This window comes from Equus przewalskii, chromosome 10 (genome assembly GCF_037783145.1).
Source record: "Equus przewalskii isolate Varuska chromosome 10, EquPr2, whole genome shotgun sequence".
Classification (NCBI taxonomy): Eukaryota; Metazoa; Chordata; class Mammalia; order Perissodactyla; family Equidae; genus Equus; species Equus przewalskii.
This window is the reverse complement of record NC_091840.1, coordinates 30,729,260-30,755,493: the sequence shown is the minus strand read 5'-3', so window position 1 is coordinate 30,755,493 and position 26,234 is coordinate 30,729,260. Positions and strand designations below refer to the sequence as shown.

The window sequence follows — 26,234 nt, the reverse complement described above, 5'->3', positions numbered from 1 at the left end:
TAGCATTTTCTTACCTAAGGTTGCTAGTCTAAGGTATGGAATATTTGTGGGAAATTTAGATCTTACTTTCAATACCTGTGGTGCTCAACTTTTATACATTTCACTTTCAAATGACCTGCATTTCTGCATATTATATCTTAAAATCCCTAAATTTCCTTTCCTGTACCAAATTAAACTTGTACCTTATCTTACCAAAGAGCCATGTCAAGTTTTCTTTATATAATGCTGCCTGCCAATAAGTTTCAGAAGCAATGCCATCATTGTCTGCAAAGCAGCATTTATTTGTCAATTATCTGAGTAATTTATTGATTTTCTCTTATTTTATAAACATGAATGGAAATTGGAAAAATGATAGATATGATTCTAATGATAAGTACAGATTTAAGAAAGAAACCATTCTAGATGCTGAAAGCAGCAGATCTTTGACCTTGGTTTGCTGTTCTATCCACTTAAGCTGGTTAACTGTGTGTCCTAAGGTGAAGGAAATTAAACAGAACTCTGGAATGACTGATTGACGCTAGAAGGTTGTGCCTAAAAGGGAAAAAGTAAGTAGGGATTTTATAATATTCTTTAAGTTCTCTGAATGGAAGCTCCCTTATAACATGTATGACTATGGTTTAACATTCATGTAGTAGACTTTAGCATAATTTTTAGTGATGTATTGCATACATCGATAGGAAACTGCTTACATTTCTAAAAAGTCGAATTGAAAACGGGAAGCTTCCGTATGGAATTGTAACAACTCAGGTGGTTACACTGATCATGTCAACTAAAAGTTCTGATTGGCAATTTCCCATTTTGATTCATAAAAATTGCAACATTTATTATTAATTAACTATTTCTTTAGTAGGCTAACTCTTCAAAGCATGAGCTCCACCAGGGAAAACATGCAAAGGGGGTTCATAAAGAAAGTAATAAGAAAAGGTTGGAAACCAAATGGGTCCAACAAACATAGCTGGGCAACTTTGTAACTTGAGCTGCAGTCATTAACTTGAGCTACGAAGAGAGGTCGGGGCTGACTGAAGTTATATCGTCTCTGTAGACTGAAGTTATTATGTCTCTGTAGGAAATTGACCACTTTGAGATTGGTTTCTTGGAGGCAGAACAGATAAAAAGTCTTAGTTCAGTGCTCACTGAAGCCTCTGCCCATGATGCTATGAATAAAGCAGATTTGCTCCAAATGCACAAATTAGGAAGCAGACCCCTATCTGGGTAGCCTATTTATATTTCCAATGCAGCTTGGAGTCACCGTGCAGATACTACTGATTTTTCTCCTCATCTCGTGGTGGAGTGGTGTGGAATATAGAAGGGAACATTGATTACAGGTGCCTCTTCTTGGGCGAATAATACATTCTTCTATAAGGCGATGCTATCTTGACAGGTAGGACCATTTTAACCTGATTCTGCTTTTTTCTCTCTGACCTTTTCGTAGGTTGATGCTGCCTGTCTTCTCTGTCAACAAATTGCAACACAGCTCTCCTATTAAAAGAATCCATAAAACATGACTTAGTGCTGTAGCAAAACTACAAAAAACAATTACTAGCGCAGCTCCTGTATGTTTGTATTGAAATTTTAGAATAAAAGTGGGATTCTCCAGTTTCCTTAGAGAATTACTTTTCTCTTGCTACTGTCTCTTAGCCCCCACTTCCATGTAGTGTTCATTTTAATGACATAATTAAAAGGGACTAGAATGTGTTCTCCTTTAAAACACTGTAAATAAAATTATCTCTTGTATACAGATAAAATATTACTTTAAGTGCTTGCTATAAGATTTAAAATGTTACTGATAAAATTTGAGAATCACAATAGAGTCACAGTCCATGTGGGATTTAGGTTTTAAAATTGACGTGTGAGGCAAAAATTGCCAGTTATCAAAATTACCAGCGAAAATTCATTAAATTATCCATAGCACACTACGGAACCATTTTTCAATAAATCCAAAACAGCCAGTGTGGCAAGAAAGATCACTGTTGAGCACCAACTAAAATGTTATCTTGGGTTTAGGTGCCATGATGTTAAAAAAAAAAAAAAAAAGACTTTAGATACTAGAATTGCTCTCTATTTGGTGAGACCTTCACTCCATGAGGGTCATGAAGTGCATGGAACGAATGACCTGAGGAACTGGTAAATTCAGGCCTCCGGATGACTTTTGTGCCTGGCAAACAATCATTGCATGAGAAAGTGGGCAACATTTCTCACATGATTTAACTCTGATTTTTCTTTTGCTTTTTGCTGAATGTTATACAGTTAAATTTGTAGATTGCAAAAACAAAAAAAACTGGACCACTGAATAGTAGAATTTAAAATACAGAGAGTGATTTTTGGAGCTATACTCAGCAAATTTCAAGAGGCTACAGACAAGTAAAGCAATCAGCAAATGTTTGGTGATTCAAATATTCAATACTATCAAAAGCCTTTTTGGGAAAACATATATTGAAATTGGAAAAATCTTAGTTAGACTAAGGAAGTATACTGAAATTTTAATGGAAAAAACATTGGCGAGCTGATGGATCCTTCTCTAAGTAACACCTTCCCCAAAGCAAAGCCATGGTTTAAATTGTCTGTTACTGAGGGGTAAATTGGGACAGGATTCCAACGGCCAGGTTGAGAATCCTAGGAAGCCTGATCTCTTTACTCTTACTCCCTGCCAGTACTCTTGTTAGAACTACAGATCTAGCATTCTGCTAAGGTCCTCAGGTCCAGTGAAATTCAGCCCTCCCCTGCTGGCTGCATGTAGTCTGCTTGGATTCATGATATGACTCAGCATCCAATTCCAGCTATAAAATCCAAGAAACATAAAGATGAGTGGTAACATCACTCACTCATTCAACTTTCTCATCACCTGGTATTGAGAAAGCCTCTCAGAGCTGAGCAAATTAGGCTGATGGGGCTGATAGGCTGAGGCTTGGGAACTGTCATGATGCAATAACTTTGAGGCATTGCGAGGGTTTACTCTGGGCATGTGACTTTGGGTACCAGGCACACAGGGAAGGAGGCTGAGAAATATTGAAAAAGATACCAACCCAAGAATAATGATTAAAGGTGGTCTCTCCTCCATTTGGGGCAAATGTTGCAGAAGAAAGTATTCCCTTAGAGTTACTCTGCTGTGTCTTCACCTTGTTGCCTCAACTGGAATATGAGCTCCTTAGGGCACAGGTACTGTCTGTATTCACATATCTTCACCTTGCATACCTAGCAGAGTGTCTGACAATTGGTACATGCTTGATGCACATTTTAAAAATTAGTATGTTGAATTTTATAGGTTATGAGTAGAGAAGGAAAGCCAAGCATGCATGCAGCATTTTAAGGCACCACTCCCTTCCTGCCACACTGCCCCATTCTATGTGTGCCACTCGGAATTTCCCTCCCAACAGCATCTCAGCCACCCTTCCTGCTTTCTTAGCAACCATCTCCAGCTTATCTCTGATAGTTCATAACGGTCTATGGCTCAACTCTGAGGCCAACTGACTTCTCCACCATAATACAGTGAAGTTTCATTGAACTGAAAATATATTCAAAGGCACAGAATTACAGAACATGATAATTATATAGGTTTTAAGTTTCAATAAAAAACATAACATTCTTCAAATACCCCTCAATGTAATTGGAGATTAAAACTGTAAATACAGATTTAAGATGTATATACGTATATATAATTTTAATAAATGCAGCCCTTTAAACATTCTTCCTGAGTTGGTTCTCATGGTGAGAAGGTGGCTCTCAACCATCTGAATCTCCTCTTAACTATAAACAATCAGTCTATCTACCTGAAAGCTTTGTGAGGTATATGTTGAGTTTTAGGTAAGCCAGTCCCATTTCTGGCTTCCAAATCACACCAAACCTTCGACTCTTTGTTCAACTATACATTGTCCAGCTATACTATGGGGTATATGACCTTGGCCTCAGATCAGAATGTTCCCCTATTTTCCTACAGTCTTGGTCCCTCGCACAAGTATGAGATCCTCTTTTTGCCTGTCTTTGGGTGGTTGAGTGCCCAAATGGTGACATGAACTCATTGTGTGACCCCTTCCAATTGATTTGGATATTCTTATTGGCCCTCAACCTCTTTGTTCAAGCTTTGCTTCTTGTTTGCCTAATTCCCATTGTGACAAAGTATTTGGCTAAGAACATGGCCTCATTCACTGGACATCTGGCATTCGCATCCTGTCCTAGCTTACTGACCTCTTAGCTTTGAAACTTTGCTGTCTTATAGTCTTTCTCATCACTTAGATTCTGGAAGATGGTCATTTTAATCTGCTCCATCTGATGCTGACATGACAGAAATTAGGGAAAAAAAGATACAATGGAAAAAGTTAAACTGGTTACCATCCACCAAATTTGCATTAGGTCTGGTTGCAGAACTCCCAAGATGGGGTCATAATGATTATCAATTACATTAGCACTTTCAATTGCGTAGCTTCTTTCAGTCATCATTATTTGAGATTTTTCAACCATATAAGTTGCATGTAGTTATAGATTGTAAATTCTCATTGCTGTATACTATTTCACAGCATGAATATACTACAATGCATTTCTGTTGGGTATATACATCAGAATAGAACTGCTAAGTTATAAGGTATGCATATGTTCATTTTTAGGAGATAACGCCAGTTTTCCAAAGTGTTTGTACCAAATGTCTCATCTACCAGCAGTGTATGAGAATGACAGTTGCTCTACCTCCTTACCAGCACTTGCTATTTTCTGTCTCTTGTAGGAGTCATTTGGTGGATGTCATTTTATTATCTCTTATTTTGATCCAGATATCTGAAGTATATGATATAAGTTCCTTGGAGGTACTTTAAACTGGTGTCTATTCATGATCTGGGCAGCTAACTTTTACAGTGTCTTTTATGTAGTATTGAATCTCTCTCTTGGTCTGTCTCTCCTTTTAAAAAACAAGATGCTTCATAAATCAGGAATAAAGTTACTTTAGCCACTTTAAAGTTACTTTATTTTAGCCTTTAAATTAACACGAAGACACAATAATCTGGTACTTCTTTTTGAAATTAACTCTGAAATAATAAATAGTCTTATTGTTAACCATACTCTAACTCTGAGTCTTCAAAGAGCACCAGCAAAATGGTCTGTACCAACAAATGGTTCTATAACTTCTGTAACAGCCATTGATGAAAAGCAGTAATAGCTGACCTTAAAACAACCTCTTTGTGTACAACCTCTTTGGTGCCTTGAAACCCACTTTAATCCCACTGGAGGATAAAGACTACTGTATCCTATATGCACAATGATCCCTGGTTCCATGTATGAAATCATGGACACAAATAAGAGAAATATAGGATATATATTCACTATCTTCATGAGTCTTTCAGAATTGGGAAAACATGATTAATCCACATGTAAAAATTAGAAGATAATAAAAATGACTATGCAATCAACTGTTAAATAAGATGCTCTAATTATAATTGCTGGAGTCATTAATGTCATACTGTACTGTAAATTTTTTTAATTATAAAATTTTGTTTAATTGTTTCGCACACTAGGCATAAGTTGCATGAAGACAGGGACTACATCTATCTCCTTTAGCTGTATTCTCTGTGTAGCACTGTATTCTCAGTGCTAGTATAGTTCCTGATATATTATAGCACTCAATAAATATTTATGAGATTAAATTGAAGGAAGACGAAACATAAGATTGAAGAAGTAGCCAGGGAAGAATGATTAAGATGTAGGTGGTAGGCAGAAAGGAAAAGGAGGGTTTCCTAGGCAGAGGGCATATACGAGGTTTACACTAGTGTTTCCTTTTATCGCTATATTTCTTTGTATCTTTTAAAATTCACATAATTATCTTAATTCCTCCCTCCAGAAAACTGTATAAGTTTATGGAACTCAACTTAAAAAAGTAAATCAAGTATTAAAAAGATATAGCCTTGTTCATAAACAAAAGCGATAACTGTAGATAACAAATAAAACAGAAAAAGGAAGAGATAAGTGGAGGGGTAAAGCCCTCCAGCTGAGCTTCAGTCTGGAACCAGGACAAGGAAGGACTAGAATCAGGGAGGGCTGGGAGTTCAGCATCTGTAGTTTACTAGGGATTACAAATGCTTGATATCAAGTGGGAATCTGAAGCTGGGCTCACTGCTTGAAATCAGGAGGTAATGTGGGTTTTTCTCAACTTGTCAAAGGAGGAAGAAAATGGTTGGGACTAGAGTTGTGGCTTAGGGAGGCTGGAGAACACACACTCAGCTTTATGAACAGTAACTGAGCCAAATGTCACTAGCCTGGGGGCTTAGATCTTGGGTATCCCAGATAGCACTATGGAGCAGGAGCATAAACCCTTATAAATATTTGGTTGGACTGAGAGTCTAGGGAGGAGGGTGCTGAGTAGAGGCAACAGCAAAACCTTTAGATAAGGAGGAGTGAGGAGAGTGGGTTAGAAGGAGGGAGAGAAAGAGAAGACAGTCTCAAAAAAAGTAAGTATACATAAAGTTTTCACAGCACAAAGAAACTCAATGCTAGGTAAATGTAAAGAAGAATATATAATGCCAAAAAAAAAAAAAAATATATAAGGCATTCTCATAAGTGAAGATAAATTCAACAAATTAGATAGAATATTTGCAAATTGTTTATCAATGCATTTTTAAAGACCATTAAAAAGTAGAGTATGCCAGGAACAGAATGATGGTTCAGCATCAGAAAATCTATGAATATGATCTATCACACAAATAGATTAAAGGGACAAAACCATATTATCTCAATAGATGCAGAAAAATACTTGATAAATGTCACCACACAATCCTGATTGAAAAAAAAAAGAGAAAAAATCAAGGGGCTGGCCCTGTGGCTAAGTGGTTAAGTTCGCGTGCTCCGCTGCAGGCGGCCAAGTGTTTCGTTGGTTCGAATCCTGGGCGTGGACATAGCTCTGCTCATCAAGCCACGCTGAGGCAGCGTCCCAGATGCCACAACTAGAAGGATCCACAGCTAAGAATATACAACTATGCACCGGCGGGCTTTGGGGAGAAAAAGAACAAAATAAAATCTTAAAAAAAAAAATCTATTAGCAAAAGCTAATGGAACCAGAGATGTTTCCAACTGAGAAATCCCATTCATATGCTGGGTGGTGGCCTGCCAAGGAATGAAGACTTGAAGCATGTTGGTTTATTAACTAGGTGTTTGGAATTGATGTAGGTTCCCCAAGTGGGAAGCAGAGCTAAATTGCCCTCTCTTTGATGTCTGCACCTGCCATTTTGGGCCATATACAATCTGAGGAGTAAGTAGATGGACCTGGGCTACAGAAGTAGAAGATAGCAGGAAGCCCCAGAAACAAGAGAGCAGCTCTGGTTTTGACAACTCTCCATTTCTGATGAAGTCCTCCAATTCAAGTTAGCATAAACTCCAACTAAACTTTATTTCCTCTTTGTGGATTTCATTAAATATCTACATTCTTAGAATTATCTCTTCCCTTTAACTTGAGCTTCTGACCTTGTAGTCGAAAACAAATGTTTAGCAAAGATATAGTGATAGAATCTTTAGGTAAATAATCAATGTGAAAGATGAAATATATTTTAATGGCAAGGTAGGTAGAAAGCAGTTTCTGAAGACTTAGGAGGTAGTCTCTGATCTTTGATAAAACCCTAAAACAGATTTTTAAAAAATAACAATTTGTAACTTGGAAAAAATTAACTTATAAATATTCACAGTTGTACCCCAACCTCTTCTTCCCACTTCCTATCCCCCACTGCTGTCTAAAGAGGAAGGACCAGTGTTGTACTTGTGATGGCTTGTGCCTGTTGCAACAGGCAATTGTTAGATTTTCAGAAATTTGTGAGCTGTTTATTAAACATAGCCATTATTAAAAATTCAATTATATAAACTTACAGTGAAATAACTTGTATTAAAAACAAAGGAAACACTCAAAACTCATCACTTCCTATTTATTTTGTGACATTTTATTACTGCCTATGCTTCTGAGGTTATTTGCATCTATTGTATCTTTACGGTGGAAATACCGCATAAAGGTGTTGCACATCCCTTCCTCATTCCATATTCAGTGATGTCATGTTGGTTGTTTGAAATTGGCCATGGTAAGAGTATTTACAACACAGAAATCAACAAATACTACAAATTAAGGTTTGATTTGTGTTGTTGATTGTTTAGATTTAAGAAAGTGATGTAGAAAAAGTTAATGCAGATTAAGCAAAAGGGAATGCTTGTGTCTATAGCTGTCATATTGCAAATAGTACAGAAACTTGAGGAAATATTCTATGGTATTAAAAAACTATTATCCGATTTAGTAAAGAAGTTACTCAAATTATTGATGAATGAGTGGACTTGTTGTCATACAGGTCATATTCATACAGCTTTGTTGTTTCACTTTTGTCTTGCTCATTAACATAAACAAAAATATCAACAACATTTATATGTAAATTACATTTATTCATCAATTGAAGCTACAGATTGGCTATAGATAGAAGAGTTCAGCAAAAATCAATGAAAGCATTCTGTGAGAATTAGTTGGCTATATGGAATTTACAATAAATTCTTACATATTTTATTATTATTTGTAAGTTGTATGCTGCATATCCATTATATCAGTAAGATTTATTTTATATATATTTATATTATATATTTATATATGTATAAATAATTTTTTTCCAGAGGCAGCCTGGAAGGGTCACATGGAAATTACATAGGAAATGGAATTGTTGGAGACAGAAAATAATAGACTAGCAGTTTATTAATCCTAGAAAATTGGGCATGATTAGGAGAGAAGAGGTAAACAAGGATAAAAGCAGCCCAAGCTAGGAAGGTCACACTTAGTGAACTATAATATAATGCCTCAAAATCACCAACCATTAGCAACACAGTGTAAAATTCATCTGGTTCTTAGTTTGTAAAGGGCACTGATATCGATCTAAAGATAACTCTCTGTCAGGATGTTGGAAAGCTGACTGTATCTGATTTTGTTGAGTGATTTCATAAAAGCATTTATTGAACATCTGGTTGTTTAACAGAATGTCACAGACATTTCAGGAGAGACAAAGATGAATAAAACATAATTCTACCTTTGAGGAGCTTAAAATCCAGATACTCACTGCTTTTATCAATCTCTTGAATGAAGTCAAGAGGCAAATCAAGTATGTTCCAAAACTGGGACAGGATTTAAAATAATTCAAATTCAAAAAGCTCCTAATAGTTTCCACTGATATTCTGAAACTAGTAAGTGTCACAGGGATAAATGTAGGGTTTGCATAGTATTCAAAACCAAGCGCATAACTACTGGAAAAAAATCTGCTTTTATAGCAGCTTTTATGTAACATATCTAGAGGTTTTAGGATTAACCTCAGGACTAAAGTGCTATTAAAATTTGTGATGTGCTCTTAGGTAATAGAAATAACATGTTCAGATCGGGAGCTTTTTTCTTTTTGGAGCTCTGCAATATCAGCCATCTTGGCAGTTTTCTTTTTAGGTCAGGCTATAACATTTTAAGAGGGACGCTGAAAAATGCGAATAGCATATGAAGAATGGCTAAAGGAACTGGGGACCCAGATAAGGAAGATTCAGAGAGTATGTGGGACCAGATTGCAAAATATTTGGAGGGTTGTCATGTGGAAGAAGGAGTCAAATTCTGAGCTGCTCCAGAAGGCAAAACCAGCACAAATCACCTGAAGGTTATCTCAGATTAGCAAAAGGAAGATCCCAGTGTTGAGTTATTAAAAAATGTATTGTGCTTCCATGGGCTCTTGGGCTCGGCTGTTGAACTGCATCATGTTGAAAGCTTCTTCTTAAATTAAAATCTCATGATTTTTCTTTCTTTTTTTTGAGGAAGATTAGCCCGAGCTATCATTGGCCACCAATCCTCCTCTTTTTGCTGAGGAAGATTGGCCCTGAGCTAAGGTCTGTTCCCATCTTCCTCTACTTTATATGTGGGATGCCTGCCACAGCATGGCTTGCTAAGCGGTACGTACGTCCACACCTGGGATCTGAACCAGTGAACCGGGGGCTGCTGAAGCGGAACACTCGAACTTAAGTGCTGTGTCACCAGGCTGGTCCCCAAATCTCATGATTTTTAGTGGCATAACATAAACAATTCCCTAAACCTTTAGAACACATACACAGGAAGAAGATCATATTTTCCCCAAATATGCAAAAACTATACAATTAACATGTGAGTAGCAATTATCTTTATATTCTTCTTAGAAGCAAAAGAAGTAGTGACATTTAGGTCATGAAAAGAGAAGAAATAAGTGGCCTGTGCAATTGCCCTTGTGCATAGAAAGCCTGTGAACTGTGAGCATAAATCCTGGGAATCTACTGAGTGGAGAACAGGGGGCTGTTTTGATATAAAGAATTGAACAGAGAAGGAATACAAGGTTTACGCTAGATGCAACTTTAAATCTTTCAGTGCAATGCCTAGCAGGCATAAAAAAGCAAACACAAGTCGGCAAAGCCTTTGCAGAGGTGGAATAGAAACAGAACCAATTACTCTCACCAAGATACACGCTACATCCGTGAGAGCCTCTGCAGTACACGCTACAGACTGCCCTCTGCAAAGAGCATTCAGCTTTGGGGAAGAGGAAGAAAACACAACCAGAACAAGGAGGAAAGTTCTAGCACATGGATCTTTTAATTTACACAAACCCAAGTTGATGTAATTGGCAAGTGGACACCTAGAGATGGAGTATTTCAAGAGAATCCCACCAAGGCCAGAAGGGGCCAAAGGAGCCAGGAGAAGAGATGCTCTAGGCTTGCTGAATACAGGAAAAGAAGAAGAGATTGAGATTGCAATCCAGACTAAGCTCAGTGGAGAGTCAAGAATAGTTAAGGGGACAAACCTTTGCCTCACCAACGAAAACCCCAGATAAAGTCCCAACCATGCCACGCAGTTTATTAAAAGTTGTTTCTCCCCCACTAACCAATGGCTTCCACTAGTCTCAAACATTCCTTCTGACTTATTTCATTAACATTTCCTTCTTTTTCTGGAGTGGTCAGAGCCCCAGGGACTCTCTTTCTCTCCTCCCCCTCCCCCCAACCAGTGGGGCATTGAATGAGTGCCAGAGTGTTGTCTGTGTAAAGAGAAATTGCAAAACCACAAATTGCAGAAAATCGTTACTGCCAAAAATCGAAAGGAACACAATATCACCCTGCCTCTTAAAAAGCAATTGTGCATTTTACAGGCCTCTGGATAATTCAGGTTTGTTTGGCAACTTTCTCACCCATACCACCCAGAAGACAGTTCTCTCCCACCAGAGGCAGTGGTCTCAAAGAATATGTGTAGTTGTAAAGAAACAAAAAATGTAGGTGCAAGTTGTTCCGGGGGCTTGATTTGGCCCAATATGGTTCTATTTTCTCCTTTTGTGCAGTATTGATTTTAAGGCCCAAAGTTTGTCCCCTGAGTCCCAGGGACTCCCACTAAAACAGAGAGAGCTTCCAATAATCTAATAAGAATCCCTTAAAGATACAAAGCATTTTTTCATCGTAAATCTTCTGGAAACATTATCTTATGAGATTATCACAACAATCTTTTGATGGACGCAGGAAAAATGTTCTCTTCTCCTCCTCCCACTCATAATAAAGATACTTAGAAACTGAGGGTTAACTAACATTCTAAAAATCACGCCACTGCTGACGGAGTGATCTGGGACTCAGACGTGAGCCTTCTGGTTTTCAGTCCTGAGTTCCTTCCATCACCTGCCCTCTTTCTCCAAGGGAGCATATATTCCTGACTTGGCTAAGGCTGTCCTCGATCCGTGGGGTTGGAATTTTACGTGGCCCATACACATTCCAGGTCCTTTACTTGGAGAGCCTCCTGCCATTCACTGTAGATCAAGGCTTGTCTGAATGGAGGCCTGATTAGGTCATTTTCCATTTGTATTGGTTGTATAATACAATCATCATTAAGACATAATGCCAACTCCAGAGGGGCTGATCCAGTCTGGCTGCCAAAATGAACCCGAGTCCCAATTGCTTGGTGACTTTAATATGTTTCCGTGACTCCATGGGTCAGACCAGCTTTGTGCCAGTTGCTCGGAGATGACGTGGGGAGGTGTGTAAACCCATTTTCTCTGGGTGGTGTAAAATCATAGTGAAAATTTACTACTCAGAACATTTACTAATAAAATAGGTCACCAAGCACTTTGTTCTTGAGAAAAAATGTGAAAATAAAGCAATTGCAAATTGATCTCTCTAAGGCAAAATTGCTAGCCTTTTTTCCTCCCCAGTTGGGAAGGTAAAAGGAGCTTTCAACTGAAATTTTGATAAAGAGATCATGAGGTAATAGTCATCTATGTGTTTTTAGTTGCATATTTGCCTATAATGCCTTAAAATGCTGTCTTAAATTGCCCTTCATCTAATTTTCACCATGAACATATACCAATGATTTTTCAGTATTTAACACTAAATCATTTAAAAGCAATGGTAAACCTAAATAGGCAGAAACAGTGTGACAATGAGCTACCAAATAAGAATATGCAGGAAAGTAAATGCAGATGGCTTCCCCTGAACAGCGTTCTACATTCAGAAGAGAGAACACTAGTCACAAGTTAACATTTGTACAAATAAAATAATCATGATAGCACATGAAAAGGAGACTGCTCGTAAGATCTAACATGATTTTATTGGTAAAAGCTGTTTAAAACTTTCATAACATGGAGGTGTCTTGATAACGCCACGAAGACCAAAGCAGTATAACACAGAGGTTGACATTTTAAAAAATTCCAGTGGATGCATAATACTTTGACGTAAAATTTGCATGGTTTGAAGGGTAAACACTTCTGTGCTAAGGTTTGACTATTTGGGGGAATAGCAGTGGGATCAATTTATTCAAGAGAGCAAACAAAAAGCATCATCCAGGGAAGTGAGAAAAACTATTTTTTATTGTACTTCAGCTAAATATATCATTTTCTCAGGGACTGAATGATTTAAAAGTGAATTTATCAGAACTTGAATAATATGTATAATTCAAGTGAGACCTCTGGATTCTTATGGGTCCAAGAATGTCTAGTTAAATGCTCCTGTGACTGCTGAGATGCATCCTCCATTGGAAATCCTGAATGAATCAGGAGCTGAGAGTTGATGTACACTTCTTGGTTTACATGGCTCAACCTTCTACCATTTGGTTGTCAATCTCTTGCTTACTTCTCTGTAGTGACAGGCAACTCACTGCCTTTTGAGCTACTTTTAAATATCTAGAGTCTTTATTTTGAATCCACATCTATCTCCTGTTTTTTGAAATAAGGTATTATCAAATTATTGTAATGACAAAACATTCATTTTTTTTGGTTAAAATTGTTATAAACTTCATTTTATTAAAAGAGAAAAAAGAAATATTAGCATCCTAATTGCCAAAGACAAAACTCTAAAATACTCTGAACTCCCACTTGGGACCTGGTGTAATTTTATTTGGTCTTTTAGAGTAAAGGGGGTTGGTTATTTGGGTATGGACACAGGGTGTACCAAGAGTAAAGAAACATAATACACAGGAGATTCATTCTAGAAAGATCACTGGTTTACAGAGTGGCTGTAATGCAGTACACACAGGAAAGAATTGCTAAGGGAACTACTGTACTGTCAGATGTGAAACAGTCTGTGACCATGAGGAGCAACTGAGCAGAGAGTAATAAATTAGTCAGCCATTTGAGGGAACCTGAATATTCAAATGTTTTGTGTCACATGGTCATAATGTGTAAAACAACATTGCCCCATTGACTCCTTCTCACTTTTCTCTAGCTTTTGAGATGCAGTATAGTCACAGCCACAATCAGGTTCAATCTGCTTCCCAAGTGGTTTATAAAATGCTCCACAGTGCTACACAGCAATAGTGTGAAATGTTACATTCAAATGGAGGCTGTATTTGTTGAGCCAAACTTTAAAAATTCAGCAGCATAGCAAGACCCAACAATATGCTGCCCCCAGGAAACACATCTCAGCTCTAAAGACAAACATAGGCTTATAGAGCACTCTATCCAAAAATAGCAGAATGTACATTCTTCTCAAGTGCACATGGAACATTCTCAAGGATAGACTGTATATTGTGAAACAAGGCAAATCTCAATAAATTTAAGAAGATCCAAACCATATCTACTATCTTTTCCAACCATAAAGCTATGAAACTAGAAATCAACCACAAGAAAAAAGCTTTGAAAGGAACAAAAATGTGGAGAATAAACAACATGCTACTGAACAACCAATGGCTCATCGAAGAAATAAGGGAGAAATAAAAAAATATTTAGAGATAAATGAGAATGAAAACACACCATACCAACTCATATAGGATGCAGCAAAAGCTGTCCTAAGAGGGCAATTTATAGCAATACAGGCCCATGTGAACAAATAAGAAAAAGCTCAAAGAAACAATCTTAATTACACCTAACAAAAGTAGAAAAAGAAGAACAAAGAAAGCCCAAATTCAGCAGAAGGAGGGAAATAAATAAAATTAGAGCATAAATAAATGAAATTGAAACAAAAAAGACTGTAGAAAGGATCAATGAACCAATGAACTGAATCTTTGAGAAGATAAACAAAATTGACAAACCTTTAGGTAGACTCACTAAGAAAAAAGAGAGAAGACTCAAATAAAACTAGAAATGAAAGAGGAGAAATTACAATGGATACCACAGAAATACAAAAGATTATAAGAGAATATTATGAAAAACTGTGTACCAACAAACTGGACAATCTAGAAGAAATGGATAAATTCTTAGATTCTTACAACCTCCCAAAACTGAGTCAAGAAGAAATAGAGAATCTGAATAGACCAATCACAAGTAAAGAGATTGAAACAGTAATCAAAAACCTCCCCCAAAATAAAACTCCAGGACTAGATGGCTTCTCTGGAGAATTCTACCAAACATTCAAAGAAGATTTATTACCTATTCTTCTCAAACTATTCCAAAAAATTGGGGAAGACAGAAATATTCCTAACACATTACACAAGGCCAACATCACCAAAGCCAGACAAGGACAACACAAAGAAGGAAAATTACAGGCCAATATTGCTGATGAACATAGATGCAAAAATCCTCAACAAAATATTGGCAAACAGAATACAGCAATAGATTAAAAAGATCATACACCGTGATCAAGTGGGATTCATACCAGGGACAAAGGGATGGTTCACCATCCACAAGTCAATCAATATGATACACCACATTAACAAAATGAAGAACAAAAACCACATGATAATCTCCATAGATGCAGAGAAAGCATTTGACAAGATCCAACATCCATCCGTGATAAAAACTCTCAATAAAATGCGTATAGAAGGAAAGTACCTCAACATGATAAAAGACCATATTTGACAAACCCACAGCCAGCATCATACTCACTGGGGAAAAACTGAAAGCCATCCCTCTGAGAACAGGAACAAGACAAGGATGCCCACTTTCACCACTCTTATTCAACATAGTACTAGAGGTTTTGGCCAGAGCAATTAGACAAGAAAAAGAAATAAATGGAATCCAAATAGGCACTGAAGAAGTGAAACTCTTGCTGTTTGCAGATGACATGATTTTATATATAGAAAACCCTAAAGAATCCATTGGAAAACTATTAGAAATAATCAACAACTACAGCAAAGTTGCAGGGTACAAAGTCAACTTACAAAAATCAGTGTCATTTCTGTAATAATAACGAACTAACAGAACAAGAACTCAAGAATGCAATCCCATTTACAAACACAACAAAAAGAATAAAATATTTAGGAATAAATTTAACCAAGGAGGTGAAAGACCTATACAAAGGAAACTATAAGACATTACTCTAAGAAATCGATAATGACACAAAGAAATGGAAAGATATTCCATGCACGTGGATTGGAAGAATAAACATAGTTAAAATGTCCATACTACCTAAATCAATCTACAGATTCAATGCAATCCCAATTAGAATCCCAATGACATTCTTCACAGAAATAGAACAAAGAATCTTAAAATTCATATGGGGCAACAAAAGACCCCGAATAGCCAAAGCAATCCTGAGAAACAAGAACAAACCTGGTGGCATTGCAATCCCTGACTTCAAAACATATTATAAAGCTATAGTAATTAAAACAGCATGGTACTGGTACAAGAACAGTCACACATATCAATGGGACAGAATTGAAAGCCCAGAAATAAAACCACACACCCATGGACAGCTAATCTTTGATAAAGGAACCAAGAACATACAATGGAGAAAGGAAAGCCTCTTCAATAAATGGTTCTGGATAAATTGGACAGCCACATGCAAAAGAATGAAACTAGACCATTATGTTTCCCCATACACAAATAGACTTAAAATGGATCAAAGACTTGAAGGTAAGACCCGAAACCATAAAAGTTTTGGAAGAATATATAGGCAGTACACTCTTTGACATCAGACTTAAAAGGATCTTTTCGAATACCATGTCTACTCAGACAAGGGAAACAAAAGAAAAAATAAACAAGTGGGACTTCATCAGACTAAAGAGCTTCTGGAAGGCAAAAGAAACCAAGATCAAAATGAAAAAACAACTCATCAACTAGGAGAAAATATTTGCAAATCATATAGCCAATAAGGGGTTAATCTCTGTAATATATAAAGAGCTCACACAAAAGAACTACAAAATACAAACAGCCCAATCAAAAAGTGGGCAGAGGATATAAATAGACATTTTTCCAAAGAAGATAGACAGATGGGCAATAGGCACAAGAAAAGATGCTCAACATCACTAATGATCAGAGAAATGCAAATCAAAACTACACTTACATACCATCTTAAGCCCATTAGAATGGCTATAATCACCAAGACAAAAAACAACAAATGTTGAGAGGTTGCAGAGAAAAGGGAAACCTCATACACTGCTGGTGGGAATGCAAACTGGCGCAGCCACTGTGGAAAACAGTATAGAGATTTCTCAAAAAATTGAAAATAGAAATACTGTATGACCCAGCTATCCCACTACTGGGTATTTATCCAAGGAACTTGAAATCAACAATACAAAGAAACTTATGCACCCTTATGTTCATTGCAGCATTATTCACAATAGCCAAGACATGGAAGCAACCCAAGTGCCCATTGACTGATGACTGGATAAAGAAGATGTGGTATATATATACAATGGAATACTACTCAGCCATAAAATATACAAAATCGTCCCATTTGCAACCACATGGATGGACCTTGAGGACATTATGCTAAGCTAAATAAGCCAGGCAGAGGAAGACAAACACAGTATGATTTCACTCATATGTGGAATATAAACAAACTTATGGACAAAGAGAGCAAATTATTGGTTACCAGGGTGAAGTGGGGTGGAGGGTGGGCACAGCGGGTGAAGGGGCACACGTATATGGTGTGTGACAAATATTAATGTACAACTGAAATTTCATGATGTTATAAGCTATTGCGACCACAATAAAAAAAAAATGCAGCAATGTGAGGTGGGAGACTGAAAGACGAGGAGTTTTTAGGAATTATAGCCAAGAAGTAGACACCATTTCAAGGAAGACATGTACTTACATTTTGCTGCAAGCGAAATGCCTGTCTTTAAAGGGTAGCGTCTGAAACAAAGAGAAAAAAGTCTGTTAGAAAAAATTGTACAGTGATCAATCCAAAATGAAAAAGGCATTGAATTGCCTTTGAAGGTACAGACAGCAACTGAAAAAATGATAAGCCTAGAGATGAAAAAATTGTTATTGGGAAACTCTTCTTGGAGGTACAGGATGCTGTAGGCCACAAAGAAAATACCTAAGTGGACTGCCATGTCCCATTGCATGCTCAACTCCTTCCCCCAAACACCCTAGAATTTCGAGATCACTTGATGCTCATTTTGTCTCCCAGGTCTGACCCCAGAGAGAGGAAACATGAAGAGGCTGGTTGCCTAGTTCAATGGCTTAGACTCATCATTCTCTTGCTCCTGATTCATACTGACATTGTACCTTGTTCTCATAGGCCCAGTTCTGACACATTGTTCCATTAAATTAAACTCCTAAAAATTATGATTTTTCTCAATTCGTGCTTATTAGGGTAAGTGCACAAGTTTTCTTTTCCAAGAAATAAAAAGCTGTTCTGAGGAGTAGTGAAGAGGATTGAAATTAATGCCAGGTTTCTCTTTATTCAAGACGGCAGTGAAAGGAGAGAAACAATTAGACTGTGCCTATGCTTGGCAGGAGTTTGCCAATTGTGCAGGCAATTTGTCCAGTGTGGCAGCCCACCAGACAATTCAGCTTGCTTCCAAATCCATTTTTTTTTGGATCTATTGTGGTTATATCCAAATGGGCACTTTTTAGGGTGGTAGGTTTAATTGGGGGTGGGAGGTAACTTCCCGTGATTGATATGAGCTATCTGCATTCTGAGATTCAAGTGGTTCCAGGTCATCTCCCAGACTGAGGGCTCAAGTCATGGTGTCCTCACACCTACAGAACGATCTTGCCACACCACCCACATTGGTCTGGAGAAGTTGGATTAGTCACTTCAGTGAGCAATGTTTTTCCAAGCTCTGCCTTTTTAGTAATAGTGTGACTTTGGCAAATTGATTCAATGCTCTGGGATTGATAGAAATAATAATATTGGCAATTTTAAAGAATTGTTGTGAGGGTTAAATAAGATAATACATGTAAAATAGTAACATAAGGCTAGCCCATAGTAGGGACTTGATAAATGTTACCTGGTGTTTTTACTGTTGTTGTTATTATTGTTATCAGAAGGCTAATTTGGAAAACCAAATTTAGAAGATACGATAAGTCCATGAAACTGGGGCTAGGAAGGCAGCTATGGATGGGGTCTTGCATGGGTAAGATGTCTTCACTCTTGGCAATCAAAGCTGTACCATTGTCCCAAATTTCTCTCCCAGGTAGCTTTCCTCAACTCTGCTGAGTATAATTCTAGTTAGATCAACATCCACACTGCAAAGTCCCTAAGTGTTTTAGCAAGCCAACTAATTCCTCATTTACCATCCATGGAGATGGTTGGGGTTGGGGCTCCTAGACCGACAAATTGCCAAAATATTGAATTACTTGGCCCGGGAAGAATAGGGATAAATCTTTCAGAGTTCTTTATGCAAGGTAGGTACTTAATGCATTTTTATTGAGCTGAGTTTTTATGATGGATTCTATGGTGTGACTCAGCAAGAGGTCACACGCATGTGTCACTGAATGGAAGAAATCAGGAACAGTTCTGTGACATACAACACTCCCCCCTCCAAATCCCCCACCTCCAAACAAAAAAGTATATTCAAAATTCCTCTGAAACTGTGTACCCTTCAGCTTCTTTGGGCAATTTGTTGCTAGGAAATAAATTTAGCACGCTCTCACCTACTGAGAAAAGTTTTTACTCCTGCTTCAGATAACAGGTTCTTCTTTAGCTACAAAAATATTCACAAAGAGAACTGTCTGTTACTTCAAGAATTCATTGGACAAGAGCTCTTCATTTGGGCAACAATTTCACAGCAATATCATTGATTACTTTGAAAACTACTATTCAGAGCTGTCCTTGAGACTTAATTATCCAGCTACCTAATGCAGTGGCACTGGTCATTTTCTTGGGGTACAAAATAAATAAAGCAACTAAAAACACTGTGGTGGTGAGGTTTTACAGACCATAGAGGAACATAAAAACTCGCCTTTGCTTTTCTAAGTTTCCACATTAGAAAAAGAAAAACCTAAATTCTTAAAGAAGAAAAAGCCCTTAAAATTATCAGTTAATTCATTCGCTAAATGTTTATTGAGTGCCTGGTATGTGCAGGACACTGTGCTAGGCCCTAATCATACATTCCCTGCTTCATGATAACATCTGTCTGGTTGAAGAGACGACTAGACAGTTTGGAGGCATCACATGATGATATAATGCAAAATGACAAGGTGGTCGGTGAGGAGGGAAGGTGGTCTTTGATGATCCAATCTAGAAAGAGAAATCAGGGAAATCTAATTGGGAAAGTCTTGGGATAATATCTGAAGAAAAATCCATCTTTTATAAGAATATCAGCAAACATTGCCAAGTGCTTGATGCATCAGGAACGGTCCTCAGTGCTTTTCCATGCATGGATTCACTGATTACTCATAACAACCCTAGAGAGGTGCTATTCTTACCCCAGGTAGGAGTTAAGAAGGCAAATGGGGAGTGTGGAGCACACCAGGCAAAGGGACATCTTCAAGGGCATGGACCTGGCAGGAGGAACTGGCTCCTTTGAGGGACTGAGAGACTAAAACCACCATTTGCCTTATTTTGCACACCTTCAGCAAAGTCCACTCTTCCACTATGTAGGGGTCTTTAAGGGATCCTGGATGGGGCTCTTCTGATATCAGCCCGGGATGACTTTAGTTATGGAAGCCTAGCCTCTCTGCTCCCACCTCAGTGAGGGAGGGGGGTATTTCTTGGCTCTCTGCCCTGTATCATGCCCACCCATCCTCAGAAGATGTGCAGGGCCAGCAGTTACCATCCTTGGGTCATGGTATCACATGGGCCTGATTCAGTATCCAAGTCCACATGGAATGGACCTTTGCCAAAGCCCTTGGATACCTTCATTGGTCTCCTTGTTAGGAATATAGTCTCCTACACTCCAGCGATCACTGGGATCTGTCAACTGATGGTCCTAGAGCAGCCGATCTCTAGGCCAAAGTGTTCAACTAGAGGATTCTCTGCACAACCCATCTATCTCAACTTATCACCCTGATTCCTGTGGCTGATCCATCTGGTTATGATCTGTAACCTACAATTGACACCCATCTAAAAAATAGACTACTTAGTAATTTCTGAGTGTTCTATGCTGATTGAAGTGTCTGGCTTGAGTTGTCTGCTACTTAATATTTTTATGATATGCAAAAAGTTGCATCAGGGGGCTGGCTGGTGGCGCAGTGGTTAAGTGTGCACGTTCCGCTTCGGCGGCCCCAGGTTTGCCGGTTTGGATCCCGGGTGCGGACATGGCACCGCTTGGCAAGCCATGCTGTAGCAGGCGTCCCACATATAAAGTAGAGGAAGATGGGCATTAGTTCAGGGCTAATCTTCCTCAAAAAAAAAAAAAAAGGTTGCATCAATGCAAGTATAACTGTTTGTATAATGTAACATATGGAGTCAAATCTCTTATACACTTATCCTTCTAATATATAATCAGCTAGTTCCCATATGTCCAAGATTATAAACTCTTGAGATGTATCGGCTGCCACTTTCTTATTCTGAATATTGAATGCATTCCGCTTTATGTTAATTTAACTTATTTGCTTAATGCTGTAGTAGGAGTACTTATTCTCTGTTCCGCGTATTCTCATGAGTGCTGGGAACCAATGGTTTTTTTAATTACCTGGAAAATTAATTTAAGAATAAACCAATGCAGGTTTTATTTAAGGTAGAATATGCCAATTATCAGATAATAATAATAATCTGTGAATGGTCGATCTCCTCCTCACTTTGATCAAGTGTTTTTTAATACCTGAGACTATGCTTCAATAAATGGTGCTGGGAAAACTGGACAGCCACATGCAAAAGAATGAAGGTAGACCACTATCTCACGCCATACACAAAAATAAACTCAAAATGGATCAAAGACTTGAAGATATGTCCTGAAACTCTAAAACTCCTGGAAGATAATATCGGTAGTACACTCTTTGACATCAGACTAAAAAGGATCTTTTCAAATACCATGTCCTCTCAGACAAGGGAAACAAAAGAAAAAATAAACAAGTGGGAATTCATCAGACTAAAGAGCTTCTACAAGGCAAAAGAAACTAGCTGAAAACAAAGAGACAACCCACCAATTGGGAGAAAATATTTGCAAATCATATATCTGACAAGGGATTAATCTCCATAATATATAAGAAAACTCACACAACGGAACAATGAAAAAGCAAACAACCTGATCAAAAAATGGGCAGAGGAGATGAACACACATTTTTCCAAAGAAGATATACGGATGGCCAATAAACACATGAAAATATGTTCAACATCACTAATCATCAGGGAAATGCAAATCAAAACTACAGTAAGATACCACCTTACCCCTGTTAAAATGGCTATAATCACTAAGACTAAAAATAACAAGTGTTGGAAAGGGTGTGGAGAGAAGGGAACCCTCGTACATTGCTGGTGGGAATGGAAACTGGTGCAGCCACTATGGAAAACAGTATGGAGATTCCTCAAAAAGCTAAAAATAGAACTACCATATGATCCACTATCCCACCACGGGGTATCTACCCAAATAACTTGAAATCAACAATCCAAAGTAACATATGCACCCCTATGTTCATTGCAGCACTATTCTTAATAGCCAAGACATGGAAGCAACCCAAGTGTCCATTGACCAATGATTGGATAAAGAAGATGTGGTACATATATACAATGGAACACTGCTCAGCCAGAAAAAAAGACAAATTCATCCCATTTGCAATAACATGGAAGGACCTAGAGGGAATTATGCAAAGCGAAATAAGCCAGTCTGAGAAAGACAAACACCAGACGATTTCACTCATATGTGGAATATAAACAAGTATGGGGACAAAAAAAACAGTTCAGTGGTTACCAGGGGAAGGGGGGTGGGGGGTCAGCACAGGCGGTGAAGGGGAGCACTTATGTGGTGACAGTCAAGAAATAATGTACGACTGAAATCTTATGAGCTCAATAAAAAATAATTGATGTAATGAAAACATGCAATTACAAATAGTGTGTCCATCAGTAAAAATTGGGGAAGACACACACACACACACACACACACACAAAAACCCCCAAAACCCAAACAACCAAAAACCAAACCTGAGACTATGTGCTGCACGCACAGGGATCTGGTGTTGAGAGTTCGAGGGCCTCTAGCTGTGGCTCCCCCTCCGGGGAGAGGCAATGGTATCAGAGGGCCAGGAGTTTCAGTCTTAGTTCTTCCACCAACTTCCAGTATGACCTCTAGCCAGCCATTTAACCTTATGTCTTTTATGCTTAGGAAAGCACATATATAAACCTTTATTTATCTCAATGCCTTTGTCTATAAGATGGAAATAAGAGTGGCACTTGCCCCTCTCCTAAGATTGTTGTGCTAATACTTGGCAGAGACCGTGTCCATTCTAAGTGCTTAACATCTGATAGTTATGATTGTCTTTATTGAGTTCCAACTGAAACATTACTGCACAAAGAATTGCACTTTCCGTTTGGATCAAAATATTCTGCACCAGTTCCTTAAGTGGTTAGAAAATATGCCATCTCCAGCCTCTTTTGTCTCTGAGTTTGGGTCTTGATTTGCTCCGAAGTGGTCTCTTCTTAAAAAGTCTTAGTAGATTGGTTTCTCATGATTATTAATGATTTTGCTCACAGTGCCTTGTTAATGTTTTTGCCGCTAGTGTTTCATGAGTTTTATACACCTTTCCAGTCGCTTCTCTTACGGCATCAGCATTCACTGTTGTCATTTTTCGGTCTTGACCCTGGCCTTTGCTGACACTTTTGCTTCATCCTGTTTACTTATAAATGCCTTCTTGTGTTTTGATATCTTTCTAGCTTTTAGGCAGTTAAAAAAAATTAATGAAATAAGCAATTTGCTTAAAAAAAGTTTGGAAAATACAAAAGAGCACTAAAATAAAGTAAAAGAGTTCACAACCTCACAGATTTATTCTGAAGTATGTAAAGAAGTGAATGTCTTCACTTCAGCGGCTGACACTCCAGCCCCGTTTCCCAGAGGGAATAACTGTCAATGTGTATGAAGGTATCATTCTAAATTGTTTTTTATGCTTATGAAAGCAAACAGACATACAAAAACATTTCTACATGTGTACATATACTATTAAAATTTTTTTCAACTAAAACAGGGTCATGCCATAGAATTCTCTATAATATGCTTTTATTCTCTTAATAGTATTTTTGGGGATGTACATTCTGAGTCACTATATACAGATCTGCTCATTTGTTTTAGTGGCTAAATAGGAATCCATTTATGGACATGCCCTAATTTATCTAACTAATCCCATACTGATGAACATTTAGGTTGCTTGCAATGAGAAAGCATTTTGAATGTTTGTTTTTAGACTCATGTTCTTTTACGTAGGATAGTTCTTAGAATTGTGAATACTTTATAATAGATACATACAGCTTAGTATTAGTTGGAGAGTCCAAATTACTCTTCAAGAAGGTTGAACCTATTCACCTTCTACCAACAATACGACATTTCCTCCATATGTAGCTTTCATTTGCACTCATAATTTCTATTTCTTTGAGGTTTTTTTTCTATGTGATAATTCTTCCATCTGAGCTTCAAGATACTTAATTCAGTTTTCAACAATGTTTTCTGAGTTCTAAGAACTCCTTCATTTTCTCAGATTGCTCCTTTGTAATAACTTCTCTAGTCTCCCTAGGAATTTACATTATTTTCTTTTAGAGTTCTTTCAATTTCTTCCTTTAATGATATTTCACAGAGAGCCACCTGTTCTAATTATGTTGTTTTTTCCTCCTTCAAGCTGCTGGGTCACGTTTAATGCTTTGTACGTTTTCTCTCCCCCCTGTTATTTGTCTGCACACATCCAGATCTCCTGACCCCTGGGGAGGATGTGTACTCAGCACATATGCAGGGAGGCTGCTGGAGTCTCCTAAGTGGTAGTGGGTTTGTAAGTGGTGAGAGGTAAAGGAAGGATCTTTTCCTGGTGATTGTGCTTGTGGGCTAGGACTGCTCAACTGAGCGATGTCGGGGAGGCTTCCACATTCTCAGGATCCTCCTGGCAAATGCAGGGTTATGAGAGTTCTCTTCAAGTTATGTACAATTGATGTATGTTTTAGTTATGGTCTTCTCAAAAACAAAACACAAAGCAACAGCAGCAAATCCAAAAACAACTCCCCAAAACAATAAAGAAATTTCCGTGCCGAACCCAAGTTGACATGCCAGACCAAGCGTAGACTGTCTCCTTTAGGATAAGGACAGTAAGAAATTTGCATGAGCATAGCACTCTCAGAAAACAGGTCAATAATATAATGAATTGCATTCTATCTTGGATATGGGGAAATTTGGGGATAACAATTTTGTTACACACTCTATTCAAATAATATATGTTAATTATCAATAACAATCAATTAGATGGTCCTTTTTTGGCCAATAATGTATTTACTTATCAATAAATACCAGATATTTAAAATGCCTTCTGGGTGTTGGACATATAACACTGACAAAAACATGGTGATTATTTTATCACCAAGGTGTTTGCAGTCTGTCTATTGCACAAGAGACCTGCTGGAAAATGACTCCACAGTTATAGTGATATGTGGTATTACTAGGATAGAGGTAGGCTTGGGGTGTCAGAGAAGCGAAGGAGGTTCTTCCTAAATCAGATTGTGTCCAATTTTTCCAAAGAAGGGTGATAATGGGCTTGTGAAAAATAAGTTAAATGTTCAAGTAAGTTCGGGAAATATTGGATTAAAGATAGTTAAATAGATCTTTATTCTGTAATCTTTTTCAGTGCTTTTAATATTCGAACATTTATTATAAATTCCAGGGAAGGATAACATCCCAGGTTTATGTAACCAAATAATCCTTCTTGCCAAGCATTTTGAGGGACACATCTGAGGAACAATGGCCTAGGTGATCCAGGGGAACTCCCCGAAGAGTAACATGGGAGCTGACACTCCGTGGTGATTGGCATGAGCTAGAAGAGATAGAAAAGGGCACTCTTGGCAGAAAACAGCATGTGCAAAGGCGTGGAGACAGGGCATGAACCGAGATAACACTGGGTAGCTCAAGATAGCTAGACGAAAGAATTCCACATGAAAAAGTGACCGGGGAGGGTAGAGATAAGCAAGAGTCAGTCAGATCATTCCATCCAGGTAAATGGTTGAACTTTTCCCTGAAAGCCAAGAAGAGGATTGAAAGGTTTCTAAAACAAGGGAGAGGCATGAATGAATTTGCTTTGTTAAAAACATCACCCTGGTAGCAGTATAGCTGTGGATTGCAGCAAGGCCTGCCTGGAGAAAGGAAGAGTAGTTGGGAGGAATTACTGAACTAACCCAGATGGCAGCATCAAGGGACTGAACTGGTGGAGAAAGATGGATAGATGGATAGATAGATAGATAGACAGACAGACAGACAGACAGACAGAAAAGAGGCTAAGGGGAATCTGCAGGAGCAGGTGGCAACTGGATGTGAGGTGAGTGGGAAGTAAGGGTTAGGTGACTTCTAGGGGACTGGGTGAGTGAGAGAGTCCCTTAGAGAGATGGAGAATATGGGAGGAGGAGCCGGTTTGGATGGAACCTAATGACCCAATAGGAGATAGGATTGAGGTGAAAAGGGAGGAAGGCCTGAGCCAAAAGTGGAACCATAGTTTTAGACATGTTGAATTTGAAGAGCTGTTGGAACGTGTATCTGTTAAGGT

At 38.1% G+C, this 26,234-nt stretch overlaps 1 protein-coding gene and 1 long non-coding RNA gene across 6 annotated transcripts in view; both read right to left on the bottom strand.

Annotated features, from left to right (window-relative positions):
• Positions 1 to 26,234, bottom strand: part of ANKFN1 (ankyrin repeat and fibronectin type III domain containing 1) — a 371,664-nt gene that overhangs the window by 216,681 nt on the left and 128,749 nt on the right. For all 5 annotated transcript variants that reach the window (XM_070560769.1, XM_070560770.1, XM_008519821.2 and 2 more), the window contains exon 2: positions 17,434 to 17,474. In XM_070560769.1, coding sequence (XP_070416870.1) covers positions 17,434 to 17,474 — 41 coding nt within the window. The remainder of the gene's footprint in view (positions 1 to 17,433; positions 17,475 to 26,234) is intronic.
• Positions 261 to 3,192, bottom strand: LOC139073924 (uncharacterized). The gene is made up of 2 exons (XR_011523112.1): positions 3,024 to 3,192; positions 261 to 1,479 (listed from the first exon to the last, which is right to left on the bottom strand). It is a non-coding gene; the product is annotated as an uncharacterized lncRNA (long non-coding RNA).